Below are 16736 nucleotides of genomic sequence, written 5' to 3'. Positions count from 1 at the left end.
GAAATCAGCTGGCCAACAATGCATTTTATGTTGTGTCATCAGTGCATTGCATGTCTTGCACTACTGCTGTGAATTGTTGTCAGTTTAGTGTAGTTTAATTAATGCTTGTATTTGTTTTAATTGATGATAAGACTTCAGCAATGGCTTTGTTATTTACTTTGAGCAATACAACAACGTGGTATTTATTTTGGGGGTGTGTGATGGAAATGCAACTATAGCATACCAGACTTCTTCCTAACTACAGAGTTCCAAATCCTAAAATAATTAGTGGAACATTTCATACACAGCGAGAAATAGATACACTTCCTATCATTAGCACTCACCACGACCGTTCTGCCCATCATGATGTTAGTATTGATGAAACCATTATCGAAGCTATTCAACACAGTTTAGGTGTTAGTACATGACGTCTTAATTGTGGTTTGGATTTCTCAGTCTATGGTGTGGAGAACACTTTGTAACAACAAACTGTATCCTTACCATAAATGAGTCTGAAACCTTCAACCAAGAGATCCTCCTCTATGTTTTCAATATTGCAACTAGTTAAACATGAACCGCCGATTACACAGGTTCCTTTTATTTACTGACAAGTTTACTTGAGACGGGATCAATAACCTTCGCAATGAACAAACTTGGGTAGAAGTCAATCCACACATGACAGTACAACGTAGTTTCCAACACTGATGTAGCTTCATTGTGCGGTGTGATCTATTTACAATCAGCTTTTTAAGCTTAAGTTGATTTAAAACCAGAAGAGTTTTAAAAGGATACTCACCAGGGAAGGCCTAAAAGAAACACAGAAAGGATTCGGCTGTCTTTCCAGTGAAGTCCAAAATGTTCAGTTCATAGTGTTTGTTGTAATAGAATTGTTAGTTGTTCACAAGCAATTGAAACTTCATGCTTATAAACTTCAGCTGTTCCATGAAATTGAACCTAATGATATGCCATAAAATATTCAATTTGAAATGACCATGTTAGACTTCATTTCTGTTTGTGAAAACTACCTACAGCATATTTTCTGATAAAACATCATTTCATGTTTGTGGAGTCGTGAATCACCAGTTGTCAAGTATTGAACTCAGAAAAGGCACATGAATTGGTGTAATTCGTTCACAACTGTCTGAAAGTGAATGTCTGGTGAAGTATCATAAGTAATAAAAGTTTTGGATCATTTTTTTTGCCATGAGCAGATTATTACCAGCATAGTGTAGAATTATTTAAGGATATGTTAGAGAATTTTGTGTTTCCACAGATTAAAAATATGGAGGGCATAATTTTCACAGGATGGAGTCCCTCCATATCATGCAAAAGTTGTGCAGACTGCACTCAACAAGTTCCCAAAAGGCTGGATAGGCAGAGAAGCTCCCATTGCTTGGCCCTTGTGAAGTCCTTTCTTGTGAAAGGACTTCTTGAAAGTGATTTCTTGTTTTGGGACTACGTAAAAGACACCATATACCAATAAAAAATAGTCAAAAATAACAGCAGCTGTGGAAACAATTCCTGCTTACATGCTAGGAAACCTTATTCAGGAATAAGGTTTAGTTTTTCAAACACCCAGTATAAAAACACAAAATTACAGTAATTTTCAAAAGTGCAGGCACCCTATACTTTAAATACAAGGTCTGTAAATAAAGTAACGAGACTACTTTTTTTTTGGCAGCAAAAGTGGCAACATTGTAAAGTTACTAGTAAATGTATGGTTGTATGTATATAACAGTTGATTAGGTATTAATATTTTTAGTCTATTGTTGCCATGTGAGACGTAAACAAATTTTTCGTGAAACGAATTTTTGTTGTGCGTTACAAAAATGAGTGACACTAATTATGAGCAATGTTGTGCAATCAAGTTTTGCGTTGACCTGAGAACTCGAAACCTGTAAACCTGAGAACCTCGAGACCTGAAACTCGGTGAGAATACTACTGAAACTTTTTCAAAATTGAAGAGGGCGTTTGGAGATTAACCTCTGTCATGAGCTCAAGTTTTTAGGTGGTTTAAAGCATTTTCAGATGGCCGGGAATCAGTTGCAGAGATCCACGCTCTGGAAGACAGTTTACGTCAAAAAGAGACAATGTTGAGTAATCAGAAACTTAATATGATATGACCAGCTATTAACTGTCAGCATGAATGCAGAACAATTGAATTTAAACCGTACTGTAGTCCATAAAATTTTGACAAATGAATTGGACATGAAAAAAGTTTGTGCAAAATTGGTCCTAAAAAACGTCACTGTTGAACAGAAAAACAGGGTGGAAGTGTGCCGCAATCTTCTAGGGCGAATTGAAACTGATTTTCTAAAAAATGTTATTACTGGTGATGAATCTTGGATATTTGAGTACAACCCAGAAACAAAACGCCAGAGCAAGTAGTGGCACACTTCAAACTTACCTTGTCCCAAAAAAGCAAAAATGAGCAAATCAAAACCATGCTAATTTGTTTCTTCGATAGTAATGGCGTTGTCCATAAGGAGTTTTTGATTACAGGACTGTAAATCAATATGTTTACCGAAAAATTCTTGAAAGACTAGGAAAAGAGATGCCTGCGTGAGACCAGGCATTACAGACAACTGGTTGCTGCATCTTGACAATGCTCCTTGTCATACTGCACTCTCAATTAATGAGTTTTTGGCGAAGAATAACATTCCTGTAGTTCCTCAACCACCTTATTCAACTGACTTGAGTCCCCGTTACTTTTTCCTGTTCCCAACTCTAAAAAAACACCTTAAAGGACACCACCATTTTGGAACGTAGAAAACAAAAAAAAAATAACTACCATCTGAAGGATACTCTGGTTTCTGAGTTCCAACACTGATACGAAGAGAGAGGGAAAACCGTTTGAAGCATTGTGTAGCTTCCCAAAGGAACTATTTCGAAGGTGATAGAATCCATGTATATATATAAATTAAAAGATTGTAAATAAAAAGTTTTTCTGAACCAGTCTCATTACTTTATTTACAGACCTCTTCTTATATTTTTATTTAAAATTTTTATGTCTAGTTACTTATTAAAGTAATTTTTAACTTCTTTTAAAGAAGATTAATCAGAATATCTTTTTTAACATTAAAATGCTTTTCCAGTATTTCTTATTATCTATTGTATAAATCTCTTTGAATATTAATAAAAAATCAATAAAAATAACATTTAAGTAAAGAAAGAAAAGCCTTGATAGTTAAAAATATGTAATAATTCAGTCAAAAAAAGGTAATAGTATGATAACATAAAATATAATAAAAAATAAATCTTTTATTACAAAATAAAAAATTTAATTAGTTTGAAAATTTAAAAAACGTTTTTAATTTATAACTTAAAATTTATAAAAAAAAAATGTATCTTCTCTGCTAAAATAAAAATTTACTTAATAAAAATATACTCATAAATTCTAATCATTGTTAAAAATTAATCCAAATTTTATTGATTTTCAAATGAATAATTCTTTAACAGTCAGAAAAGTTTAACAGCATTCATACCCCTCAGTTTCTGACTGAAAACCATATCACATGCAAAACAATTAATATTATCATAAAGTGTTTTATCATTAAAAAATAATAAAACCAGTGCTTAATAGGTGTGTATTGTTATAGCTTTATATCATGTTTTTTCTTTTGAGATTTTATTCGGGTTTGGTCTGAGAAATTTGTACGTTATGTTAAATTTTATCATATCATTTTTTAATCGTACACTTGTTCTGTATCACATAAGGCTTGGATTTTTCAATATGTTCTTCCCTTATCCTAAACCATCTTGTTTCATTAACATTCTTTTAAATTAATTGGATAAAAAAAACATTTGTTGAAATATTAGTAGTTCCTTATACATTTTATTAAACATCTGCAAAATAGAATGAAATATTATTTTGTTTCAAGCAAATTTCTCCAATTATCAATATCATTCACTACTCTTATATGCACAAAAAAAATTTTCTTCTGTTATATTGGGATTGGGGAAATTTTCTTTATATTCTCTTGGAAGAATACAAAGAAAATTTCCCCAATCCCAATATAACAGAAGAAAATTTTTTTGTGCATATAAGAGTAGTGAATAATTCTCTTGGAAGATAGTTTTAGGATTACATAACTCTAGTAATATAAACAAATCTGGAAACTTGCATGCTTTTGAAAGGTGACATATCACAGAGTATTTTTAGAAAGATTATGGTGCATTAGTTTATTTATTTAAAAATTGTGTGTTGAAAATAGTAAAAATAAAATTATTCATTTTGAAATTTTACTACAAAAAAAGGTAAGAATGCAACTTCTGCTAAAAAAATAAATTGTGGACATGATGCATTGCACATGAGGCACAAAGCTGATGCCTTTTCATTTTGAAAATTTTTATGTTGATGCATCTCGCTTTGGTCGGCCAACGACTGAAAAAGTAGATGAAATCATGGTAAAAAACATTGAGCAATACTGGCACGTTAGCAGTCATGATATAATCTATTTTTTGGTTGATATCCTCAGCCAAAATTTAAACTATTTCAAGAAAATATAAACTCTTTTGATAGCAAGATTTAACAATTAAAAAATTAATAAATTGAATTTCTACTTGTGAATTTCCAATGCAACAAAAAATGGATCGTATGGAAGATTGTGATTGAAGCAAGGTGAAGCTCCACACATGGTGGCAAAGTCAGTATTTATGCCATGAAAACTGATGCTGTATGTGTGTCAGGAGAAAAGAATTGTTCACTGCGAGCTGCAACCACTTGATTCTAACCTCTACTGTCAACAACTGGAAGGCCAGAAATGACTGATAGTAAAGTTGTCATCTTTCATCACCCATACATATCCTATCAAAAATTGAGAGTTTGATCAGAAGTTTTAGTGCATCCACTGTATACTCCTGAACTTACACTGGACTGTCATTTGCTTCAGTCTCTACAGAACTCAAAGTTGGCTTCAATAGGCCTGTGAAAATCACCTAGTTTTTTGTGCAGAAAACACAAGTTCTACATTGACTTGATCGTTTACCTCTAAAATGGCAAAAGATGTTCAAAACGGCATATATTTGGTTTAATAAACTTCATTTGAAATATAAAAAAAAACCTTGTCTTACTTTTGCATTAAACTATGAAGTTTTCCTCCAATCTTTTATTTTTAATAGGCTTTTTTTAACTTCCACTTCACCCATCTTAAAAAATTACATTGTCTACAGAGTTATTGTAAGGTATTTTCCATTTTTTGTTGTCATGATTAGTTATTATTGCATAATGAAATAGTTAAGAAAACTTTGAAGGTAAAATGTATTCAGACATACCAGAGAGTCATCATTCTTTTGTTTTATTAGGTAGTTTCCTATTTTTTAATTTGTGTTCAGCACAGAAAGTTTAACACCATTTGAGACTTGTTTCTTTATTATATGACTTTTGTTAAAAATAATAACTCTTAAACCTATAAAATAGAAGTTCTTCATATCTATTTGCCAGGATCCTAATAACTTTACACAACATCCCACATATATTCAGTATCAGGTTCAATTTTATTATATTCAATAAAATTAACTTTTTTGAATTGCTTTTTCTAGGAATGTGGTACAAGAAAAGTTATCAAAGATTCATTCTAAATCTGGATTAGAGTGCTGCAGGAATCCTGAAAATGGAGAGTTGCATAGAGAGACCATACTGCCATTGCTGTTGTACGAAATTGAACAGCCTTTTCACTTCAGCAAAGAAGCAATCTGGGGTTACAAAAACAAAGATTCTTTTCTGCAAAAAGCTTCTTCAGATGTCATTCATGATAATGTTAATTAATTACAGTTGACTCTTTAGTCAACATAAAGATTAGTGTTTAATATACAATTTACTATTAGTTTGTAAAGAAAATACTATTTTTTATTATTATTTTCTGAAACATTAGAAACTTTTTCAAATATTTATTTATAAAAAAAATTAACTTTAGTTAAACCATCTTATTTTATTGATCACCTTTACTATTTTGCCATAAAAAGATAATTGAAATATCTTTATAGCTTTATTGTAAATAAGCACACAACTTTTAATATAAAAAAGAGTGAGTACATACTGTAGTGAAATGGTAGTTGCCCCAGCAAACCTGTGAGCTTGTGTCATCTCATATTGTTTTCCAAAACATTATTTTTATTTCATTTTTTGACTTGCAAACAATACGGGCACCCAAACAATACATTTATATTGTTGTGTGTTCAGTTCTTTCCACTTGAATTGATTACATGTATAAAAATTCTTAATGACTTAATCTTGTAAACAATAATTCCTTAACCAATGCTCTGATTGGTATTACATACAGGCCTATAAAAAATTAAACATGCAGTTAGAAATAATGTCATGTCACGATTATATTTAGATCAAACATTTGTAGTACACAATGTGTGTATAAAGAAATAAACTTAATTTACTCATTTTTTTCGCAAATTTCTTGTGTATTATTAGTGTGGTTTGTCATGACAGAATTTAAATCTAGTTAAGAAAAAAAACTTAGGAGTCAAGCACATGAAATTATCAATAGAGAGAAAAAGACATTCTTCAATTGTGTTCTTTCAGTACACTGAAAGAGTATAAACAACATTCGAAACCTGTCAGTGGACTGGACAGTTTTGATTTAGGTGTAGTTAAAAAGGACAGTTAATAAATTTCATTTATAGAAAATTGAATTATCTACTATAAAAAAAAATGCAAGAAATTCAGTCATCTAGTGATTTTAAAGGCAGTGAATCAACTTTAGCTGTTATTTTCAGAGGTAGATTTCAAATAGCATTAAACTGAAAACTTTTATATCAGATGGAAGAGAATTGAATATTTGCAGGCAATGGCTCGAGTACAAACAAAGCAATGCTACAATCGTTTATTTGGATAAAACTTACATTTTAAGTTCGCATTGTTCGACAAAGTTTGAAGTCTGATGGTATTGTTGAGGGACTTCATCTGCCAGTTAATAAAGGTAATAGTAATTCATGCTGGAGGAGAAATCAGTTTTATTCTGAACGCATTACTAACTTGGAAAGCCAGTTTGAAAAGTGGCAGCTACCATGACAACATAAATATAGACCAATTTCATATTTTAGATCGATTATAGTAGTTATTGATAAAGTGCCAAATTTTAACTCCAGAAGAAAAGATAGGACTGATTGGCTGGAGAAAACCCATATTCCATATAGTTCAAAAATGCCAAAACCACAGTTATATGAATTAGTAAAGTTACACAAAAAAGTACAAAAATATCACTTGGATGAACTTCCCAAAACATTGTGTTCTTAGACTCCCTTCGTACCATCCCGATTTGAATTCGATTGAGATAGTATGGTTAGCTATTAAAAGACATGTGGCAAGTGATAACATTTTCTTTTACAAATGTTGAAAAATTAAGTATGGAGAAAAAAATTTACCATGAATGGTGACTGGAAACCCTGTTGTGAAAAAGTAAAAAAAATAATGAAAAAGAGTATGAAAAACTGGAACCACTGATAAGATGAAATGACAGAACATACTCTGATAGTGAAAGTAAAAATAAAAGAGTGATAGCGATTCGTTCAGCGAGGTCGGGTGAACTTGCCAGAAGTTTCAAGTAAACATGAATAATTTAGTATAAAGGTTGTAAAAGAATTTTATAATTAAAAGGTTAATTAAAGAATTAATTAATTACGTATCGATTATAATTAGTAAATGTAAATATGAGATTATTATCGCATACAGTATGATAAATTAATACTTCGATTTGATATGTGGAGTTTTCAGGCAAAGTAGTATTATGCAGTTTGCTCATGACATCTAAGCTCTTACTTTGGCTGGGCCAAGTATACCAGTCCTTCTGTTATGTAGTAAATCATTTTTACATGAAGCATCAACCTGGTGTTACTATTAAGAGCTAAATACAACCATTTCTTTGGGGTAATACATTCACTCATGAGAATTATATGACGTTTTTTATGGCGATTTGTCACACTGTTAGTTAGCACACTAACTCTAAGTCTTATGCAAACTCTACAGCATATATATAGTTCCATTTGTATAGCTCCCATCTCTTCTCCATATTCACTACTCAAGCACCTATTAACCATTTCTTCATTTTTTTATGTAGTCTCTAATTTTTATGATTTGGTTTTGTTTCAAGACAACTTTTGGACGCAACAGTAAAGGTTCTGGGAACTATTAATTCCCAGATATATAATTATTTCTTATCTGGGATAGTTATTTATTACCTGTTATTTATAAGATAATTTAAAGAAGAAAATATTTTACGCTTAAACTAATAATGCATGTTTAAATAAGATTTTAATATTCTTATACATAATTATCGAAAAATTAGTTTTCATATTAAATAATATTCTTATATTTTCCTTTATTAATGTAAAGAAATTGTAATGTACTTAGTTTTTTTAATTATTTTTAATTGCTAGGAAATACAGTTGGCTATAACAGTTAATGCAAAATGAATACCGCTGTAAATAAATCATTCCATATTTTTGTGATAAAAATAAACTATATGTATAATAAAAAGTGTTAATTTATGTTTTCTTTATATAATAATAATAATTAAATGTTATTCATATCTTTCAAAATCTATAGTGTAATTTATGTATTTTATTATATATTAATAATTAGTATATTGTGTGCTTATGTACTTAAAAATATGTAACGCCTTTCAATAATGTAATATGTGTCTTTTAATTATTAATAAGGAATGTAAATGAATTATTGTGGCATTTTTTTTTTATTATGAATATACATGCATGCATCTGCATCATGCAGTTATGAAACATGAATTATACTTACATGTTAATTCTTGTAAATGTCTCCAACTAAGTACAATAAAGCCACCAACTTAAAATTGCCTATGCAATCTATGAATTTTCTAAACATTAGTTTTATACGATTTTCACTTGATACTATGACTAGGCACATCTATCAACTGTTCAACTCTCTTCTGTTCATATAAGTATCTCTTGGGAATTGTAGTCCAGCAGGGTTCTTAATACCGAAATGCCAAAAATGTTATAGAAAATTTTTTTCTTATACTTAAGGATTTTAGAATCTTGCAGCATCTATCCAGCTTAATTACAGTAACGCAGCAGGTTTTATTTCAGTGTGACACTTACCGGGAGAGTACTATTAAATGTAACCCAGACAACAAATTTGTATCCAATCAACCCTTTCAATGTCTAATGAGGGGTGTCTCCCAGAACCTAGCAGAAATGACTGCACTCATAAAATTTTAAGTCATCAATTGATATATCATTCACGTTCACGACTATTAAAAGCTACTAGTAATGTAATAAAACTGGACTAAACATTGATTTTCATCAGTATTGTATGGGAATTTATTAAATGTGATTTAGGCTGTTAGCAGGTTATATCTTACATCACTGCTTTTATTTCTTACTGTTTCTTTCCACTCTTAAGACGTTATTCACAGAGATACTCCAGTTATTATGGAACCATGAGATTGTGAGGGATGAACTTGATTATCAATCCATTTATTAGATTCAGGATGAATTGGACAGTTCATTGTTACTATTTCTACATACCATCATCATTTATTATAGAATAACATGCTATTATGTTTTTAAGAGGAACTCGTATCATGTATCTCGCCTATGTTAAATTTGATAAAGTTAGGTACAAATTTGAAAAAAAAACCACTGCAGCTAGGAAGGTGACATTTTTACACAGATAAGGCAGTTAGTTGTGCTTACTGAGTTTTTTTTTATTAGTTTTTGGTGAATATTATTTTTTTGTAATTTTTCTGCTGCACTTAGTGCAATGTCCTACATGCTGTGTAAAAATTTCACCTTCCTAACTGCAGTAGTGTTTGAGAAAAACGTACCTTTGTTTTAAAAAATAAAATTTGCAGGAACATTAAAAATAAAGAAACTGTGACATAACTCATGTTCTTAGTGCATTCCTGCTCCATATTCAGGATCATCTAGATCATTTTCTTCTATTTTAAGCCTTCTCTTACATGTATTTGCTTCATTTATTTTTTAAAGTAACTTTTGTACTTCCTTTTCTGCTTTTCTCACCCTTTTGGTATCAAATCATTCAAACCCTTGCATTGTACTTCTTCCACCCAGCAGTCCCAGTTTTTCTATCGCTTTCACTCCTTCTGTATTTCCATATTGAAAATTAACACAGAGTCGTAAACATCTAATTCTAGTGTATTTCATCCAACAAATATTGATTTTGGCACCCTTGACCATATAATGGAATTAAAACATTCATTAGGGTTTTGAGTCTTACCATGTAGACAGTTACTTAGAAGTTCATCTTGCGACAACTGACTTTATTGCATCCATGACAGCTGCAGGTATTACATTGTTGTAAGTGTAAGGAATTCCATAAACACAACCTTTATTATATTTACACCACAAATTTTCACCTTGTGAGCACAGAAGAAGATTTAGAAGTTTGCGGTTTGTCATCAGCTGATTTTTTTGTGCAAGTACTTTGCCCAGATGTCTTTCCGCATATCATTTGAATTATCTACATTTCTGTGAGTGGCCAAACCATAATATTTTTGTAAGCTGTCAATAGCTTTGTCTGGAAGCCTACCTTTACCGTTGATCTTCTTCCCACCCGATAGAAGTTTTCCTTTTAATTCTTGCCGTAGATTACAAAGGCAAGTATCCATGCGCTTGATATGTGATATGCATTATTGTTCCTTATGGAATACAAAATTCTTCTTTTGTATCCCTTGCTGTCACCGTTTCCTAAATATTTAGTGTAGTGAAAATCATGAAGCTGTTGTGAACAAGCAAAGATTGCTATAGCACCTTTTGCCTCCATCCTTCCACTTACTCCGACAACATTTTTTGAACACTGACCTCTTCTAAATGAACTATAACCTTATCTTGATCCATATCTCTCTTGCATACAGTACAATATTTGGACTGAATTTCTACATCTAAAACCTTTTCTGTACTTACAGACATAGCAAAAACAACTTCATTTATAATCAATGTTACATCAGTCTATATTACAACTTTATTTATAATCTTGACTAGGCAAAAATACATGCAGTGATGTACAGAAGAAAGAACAGAAATTTCCTTACATAGTAGAAAATTTTGTAACAGAAATAGAGTAAGTTTTTTTACAAAAAGAAGGATACCTTAGTACCATACAAATGAAAATTTAAAAAACGATTTAAAGCAAAATAATATTTTTTTTTATCAAACTATTAATATCACTTGAAAGGGCGTACTTTAAAGTATTAAAAGAAATAGAAAAAGCAAAATCAACTTTTTGTAGAATTTCATGGTACAAGCTCCCCGTAATTATATATATAATTGTACTTTTTTAAAAATATGTTACAGTTATGTTTTTTTTTATATCATATATTTATTTTTTGAAATTACATCTTCTGACCATGAAATTTGGTTTAACTTCTAAAGTCTTTTTCCTGAATTATTGGCATTTGGTTAAGGTGACTGTATTGGGTTTTTTAATTTCATTTCTGAGTTCTAGAAAGCACCTCTTATTTAAATAGGTGCACTGCTCTTCATTTGTGCTTTTTCAATATGTATAGAAAAGTATAATTCTTTTCTAGACACTCGATGATGTTTTCAATGCAGATAAGAACTCATAAAGTTGTACAATTCACATTTAAAGGAATTCATTTATTTACAAAGATCAATTTATGCACTGATACTGGAGATATCAATCATTGAGTGTGGGTTTTTCCTGAAAACAGATCTTACAAATAAAACTCTTGAAACAAGAGATCCAGGGAACATGGAAGCCATTAGCCATCAGAAAGTCACCAAAAGATTTATACATCGCATAGTTTTATGTTCTTGTCATACAGTATCATATTGTTACAACCACCTTTCTCATTCGTCAGATGCTAACAAGGGTAAAACAAATTTGTTCCTAATTAAAAATATACATTTTTGCAACAATAAACCAAACCAAATTTTATAAGAAAATGTTTTTTTTTTTAAATTTAAAATATTTTCTTTTATCTTTATGACATTCTCAGTAACTGATGTGGCTGTTCTTACAATGACATTATTGCTGATATTATTATTGCCAGATTTTAGGTTTACAAGTATTTAGAATGTGGTTAAGGAGTGTGTCTGTTCAACAACTGTTTTGTTTTTAAGTGTTTATATTTCATTATGAAATGATCAAACACAAATAAAATGACGCACATTTTTTTAGCTACATTCTGAATACATGTCTACTAATACAAAAAATCACCAGTAACATCAGCTGATGTTAGTGTGAAAAGAGCAGCACCATTCAATGAAAAGGATTGCAAAGGTGACTGAAAAAATGTTAAAGTAAGTTTTTTAAAACCTTTTAATAAAATTTGATTTAATTTGTCATTGCAAAAGTTTATATTTGTAAATTAATATCATTACAACCATCAATAATGAAAAACATAAATCATTTTTCAATAATGTTCAGCAATTAAATCATTTAATGTTAGATTAAAATTGTTTTATAGTTGGCCAAATGGCATCTTAAGTTTGTGAAACTAATACTAAAGCCATTTCAAAAAAAAATTATTAAATTTATAAAGATTTTACGATCCAGGGGTTTAGTTTTTATTTTATTTTTTATTTTTGGTTTATGGTATCACTACATAAGCTTTAAGCTTGTGCGTGGGATATGGAAATGGAATTTTTTAGAATATGATAGATGCCATGCCTGATCAGGATTTGAACCCAGGACCTGTGGATGAAAGTCTGAGATGCTACCACTCCACCACAGATTATTTAATGACATTATTTTGATTATATGTATGTCCTTTTTATGTTTTAATTATAAATTTTATGCTTCGTGTTTTTAAACTTAATCATTTATGAAAAATTGCTACTTCAATCACCTCAGCAGAAAATTATAACTGCTGAGCAGTAAATAATTTATTTAATGTAACTTTTCATGTACCTGTATACATTTCATGTAACATGTATACTGTTCGAGTTGATATATCTGACAAAATAAGACCATGCTTTATCTGAGTAAAAGAAATTGTCTCAGAATTTCATTTCTAAGAAAATCATAATCATTTATAGTTCTGAGATTGTCTATTAAATGAGGTAGTTTAAATTTGTGTACTACTTGAATACAAATGCATCAATTAAAACTTCAGTTATTTGTCGCCTTGAGAACAACATTAAGAGACCAGTCGGTTGAGAAAGTTTTCTTACCAGCTGTTTTTTAGAGAACATACCAGGTTAATGCTATGTGTTGATCATTTAAAACTGACAGACAACAATTAAATGTATCACCTGCTACAGCACTGCTTACCAAAGTCTAGCCATTAAACAAAAAAAGTATATAAATTTACTTTGTACTGCTTCATCAGGAAAGGTATGCCTAAAATTTTTAGTCAATAGATACATGTTGATTACACTTTGCTGTTACACTTATACAATTATGGTAAAATACTCATTTTGCCAAGATAACTAAAAAACACACTAAAGGGTACATTTCTATATAGGTTTTGGTTATGTGACTTCATGAATGTTCTCTAATACTAATGAAATCATTCAATGAATTATTCTGCAATTTTTAGCTGTTTTATATATATTTGAAGAACTTTTCACATTATGTCTCAGTAAAGTATTCTAAAGTATTTTTATTCTTAACGCATCATACTAAATTGTTTGAGCTCTCTTTTTCTCACACATAATCCCTCTCAAAAATTCTCAATCTATTGGGTTTTAGCTTCCATATATTTACTTTGAAAAACAATTGATTAGGAAACAGCCAATTCTCCCGATGAAATTTTATAATATTGTACTAAAAAAAAAGTTAAATATACTTTTGTCTCTGCCGTTGCAGGAGGAGGAAGGTTTTGTATAGCAGATCTGTTTATATTTTGATTTATAAATTTACTCCAGAATGGCTGTATCAGTTTTCATTTATCATCAAACTCATGCCAATTAAGTACATTGGACTTATAAAATTATTTGAAGAAAATAAAATTGTAGAAAGTAAACCGGTCTCTCCAAACCAAAACATCAAACATTTTTGAAAATTATCTAATGGAATATCAAATAATAATAACACAGGAAAAATAGACTTCAGATTTGTGTGTTGTTGGGTTTCATTATAATGATATGCTTGAAAAATAGTCATGAAAGTTCAAAAAAAATTATATTTTACAAAAATAATCATGAAAATATAACAAACATTAAATTATTATGAATTGGCTATCTGAAAATAAACATTTTTTAGAGGAATTATTGGTAATCAGTAACCGCAGTTGAATTTTAAAAATATATTACTTGAATATTATTTTTCCTAAATTTTAAAAAACTGCGAATCATCTAATGTTAATATAAAATAAAAAATGATATGATATTACAAGACTTTACTAAACATATTTCAACTGAAATATGTTTCACAACATATAGGTACACCGTACCACAACAAATAGGTACATTAAACTGTTTCTTTACATTATCTCTTCCATTGTTTCATTGTGACTGTGACACATATAAAATACCTAATGTATCAAAAATATCAGTCGAGTTACTTACTTGGAGAGTAATTATGTTTATTACACACTAGTGCCCAAGTGGTAAAACTGAGGGTAGGTGTGCTTGTAGCGTTAAATATCAGTTATATTTTGGTGGGTTTTTAATACTGTTTGGAAACCACTGTAATCCTCACTTTCCTAGTAAGCCTTGTACAATAGGGTCTTGTTGTTCTTGAGAATGACTGCATCGTTTTGGAAAGTGGCTTGTAACCCATGTCAAATTACCTACACTTATTATGGTTATAACACTTAAAAGTTGTATAACAGTTAACAATTCCAATTCTGAACTTGGATTTGGCACTTTTCATCGGTCAACATTTACTCCATTTTTTCTCCTTGAGTAAAAAGCTTATATATGAACTGCCTCATAAGTAGGAGAAAAAATATCTATTGGTCATTTTAGTAAATGTTTGAATTTTTGCTAGATTGAATTAAAAAAGATTGGTTTGTAAAGTTTTTATTTATATGTTAATCCATTATGGATTATTTTTTTATTATGTTTGCTTATTCTTTTCAAATTAAGTTTAGATTCCTCTTCCACCATTTATTATATACATACATACACATTAACATACATTTTATTAAAAGTATATTTTAGTGTACTGCAATTAATTATTAACACAAAATCATTAACAACAAAATAGCGAGCTTGAAAGTTTTACCAGTTTATATAAAGAGCTTTTCATTCATATAGATTAACAAAAATCATGTATATACACATCGCATAAGAACCGTAATTTAGATTGACCAACTTAAATGAGAATTTGTGGAGTCCATGTTTTCATCATCAGTTATAAAATACTATATTAGGTAATTCATTACAATTGTTACTCATAAAAACACATTGATAAAAATCTAGAATATATTTTAAAAGAATCTTGTCATCAGAAAAATCACAAAAGTGATTTAGATATATTTTTATTTATTAACCTAAAACGAGTGTGAAATGTAATTTAACATGTAGATTTTGATTTAAATTAGACAGCTTGTGAACAAATTTAAATGAATGCATGTTTATTTTATTATAAAAAAACCTTGAAAAAATACTAGTTCAAGAAATTTTACCTAGTGCAATGTTAATATATTTTCATATCTGTAGCATTAACTAAAATTACCATGCAGAGTATAGATATTTAACACTGTTCCCTTAGGAGTGGTAAAAATTGATGTATCAATAAGCCAAGGAAGATAGTTTTCAGTAGGTCTGAAAAACCAGCATGAATACTCACAGCCTACGTGTAATGTTAACTTGAGTTGTCATAATAGTCATTCTGCTATGTTGATCATCTTCTTTGTCAACCCACCTGCTTTTATTGTTCACTTTTTCTACCTGGTTAACTACTTTTAAAACTGGTACCAGTCACTTCGTCACTTCAGTTTCATAGTGAAAAGTTTGTTCCACCTGCTGCAGAATTATTCTAGAATTATATTCTCTCTCTAGGAATTGCATAAGGGCCTAATTGCTGGCCTAGATGCTTTTAAATACCATGTTTTTGTTATATAACATTTTGGTTTATTTTCAAAGTCTGATATCCTGATGTAAACAGATCTATTTATTTTTTTCATTTCAAACAAATATCAAATGGTACATAATGAAAATTGATTATGATATAGAAACCTGATTATCATAAAATTATAAAATAACTGTTTATAATAAGATTAATTGTTTTTAATCTAAGGGAATTGCATAAAATGTAACATAACATATGGATAATTTCATGAAAAAATCAAAAAAAAATCATGTTTTTATTCCACTTAAATTATTGTTCTATTTACAGCATTTTTCATTAAGTTACTGTATACATTAGTATTATCCCTTCAAATATGTTGAATTGTAAAATAACTAAAAAAATACAATTTTTTTATTTATCACCTCCCAACCCCTGATAAGTAGTGAATACAAAAACACTTCTAATTTTGAACTATATTTGAATTTAAATTAATTAGCTGATTTTATTTTTAGGTAGATTTCATAAGAAAGCTATCCTCCAGACCCCAAAACTAGTGTCAGCTCAAAAGTTTATATGTACAAGTTTATATATATTTCACTTTCTTGTGGACTCTATAACTGCCGTAATTTTAAGCCGGTAACTTTCCAATTGTGCCTTAAAAATTAATCATCCCAAAATCTTGGATGTGTTTGGTAATGGTCAAAATCGGACCATCGAGGTGGAAATGGAGGGGCTTTTACAAAAAAATAACTTATAACTTTCTTATTAAGTAAAATATTGACTTCATTTAAAGTTCCTACTATTCTTTGGATAAGGCCCTAAA

At 29.8% G+C, this 16736-nt stretch overlaps 1 protein-coding gene and 1 long non-coding RNA gene across 8 annotated transcripts in view; one reads left to right on the top strand and one right to left on the bottom strand.

Moving 5' to 3' along the window:
- LOC142329703 (transcription termination factor 5, mitochondrial-like) overlaps window positions 1–8803 on the top strand; it is a 48208-nt gene extending 39405 nt beyond the window's left edge. For all 7 annotated transcript variants that reach the window (XM_075374416.1, XM_075374411.1, XM_075374412.1 and 4 more), the window contains one exon: window positions 5521–8803. In XM_075374416.1, the coding sequence (XP_075230531.1) occupies window positions 5521–5746 (226 nt within the window). In that variant the 3' untranslated portion in view covers window positions 5747–8803. The remainder of the gene's footprint in view (window positions 1–5520) is intronic.
- The window catches only part of LOC142329704 (uncharacterized), a 71297-nt gene that overhangs the window by 741 nt on the left and 53820 nt on the right, over window positions 1–16736 (bottom strand). The window contains exon 2 of the long non-coding RNA XR_012757569.1: window positions 15692–15867. This is a non-coding gene — a long non-coding RNA (uncharacterized LOC142329704). The remainder of the gene's footprint in view (window positions 1–15691; window positions 15868–16736) is intronic.

Source organism: Lycorma delicatula, chromosome 9 (genome assembly GCF_047948215.1).
Source record: "Lycorma delicatula isolate Av1 chromosome 9, ASM4794821v1, whole genome shotgun sequence".
Lineage (NCBI taxonomy): Eukaryota > Metazoa > Arthropoda > Insecta > Hemiptera > Fulgoridae > Lycorma > Lycorma delicatula.
Note: the sequence above shows the minus strand (reverse complement) of the source record. Positions and strands in the feature narration are given on the sequence as shown.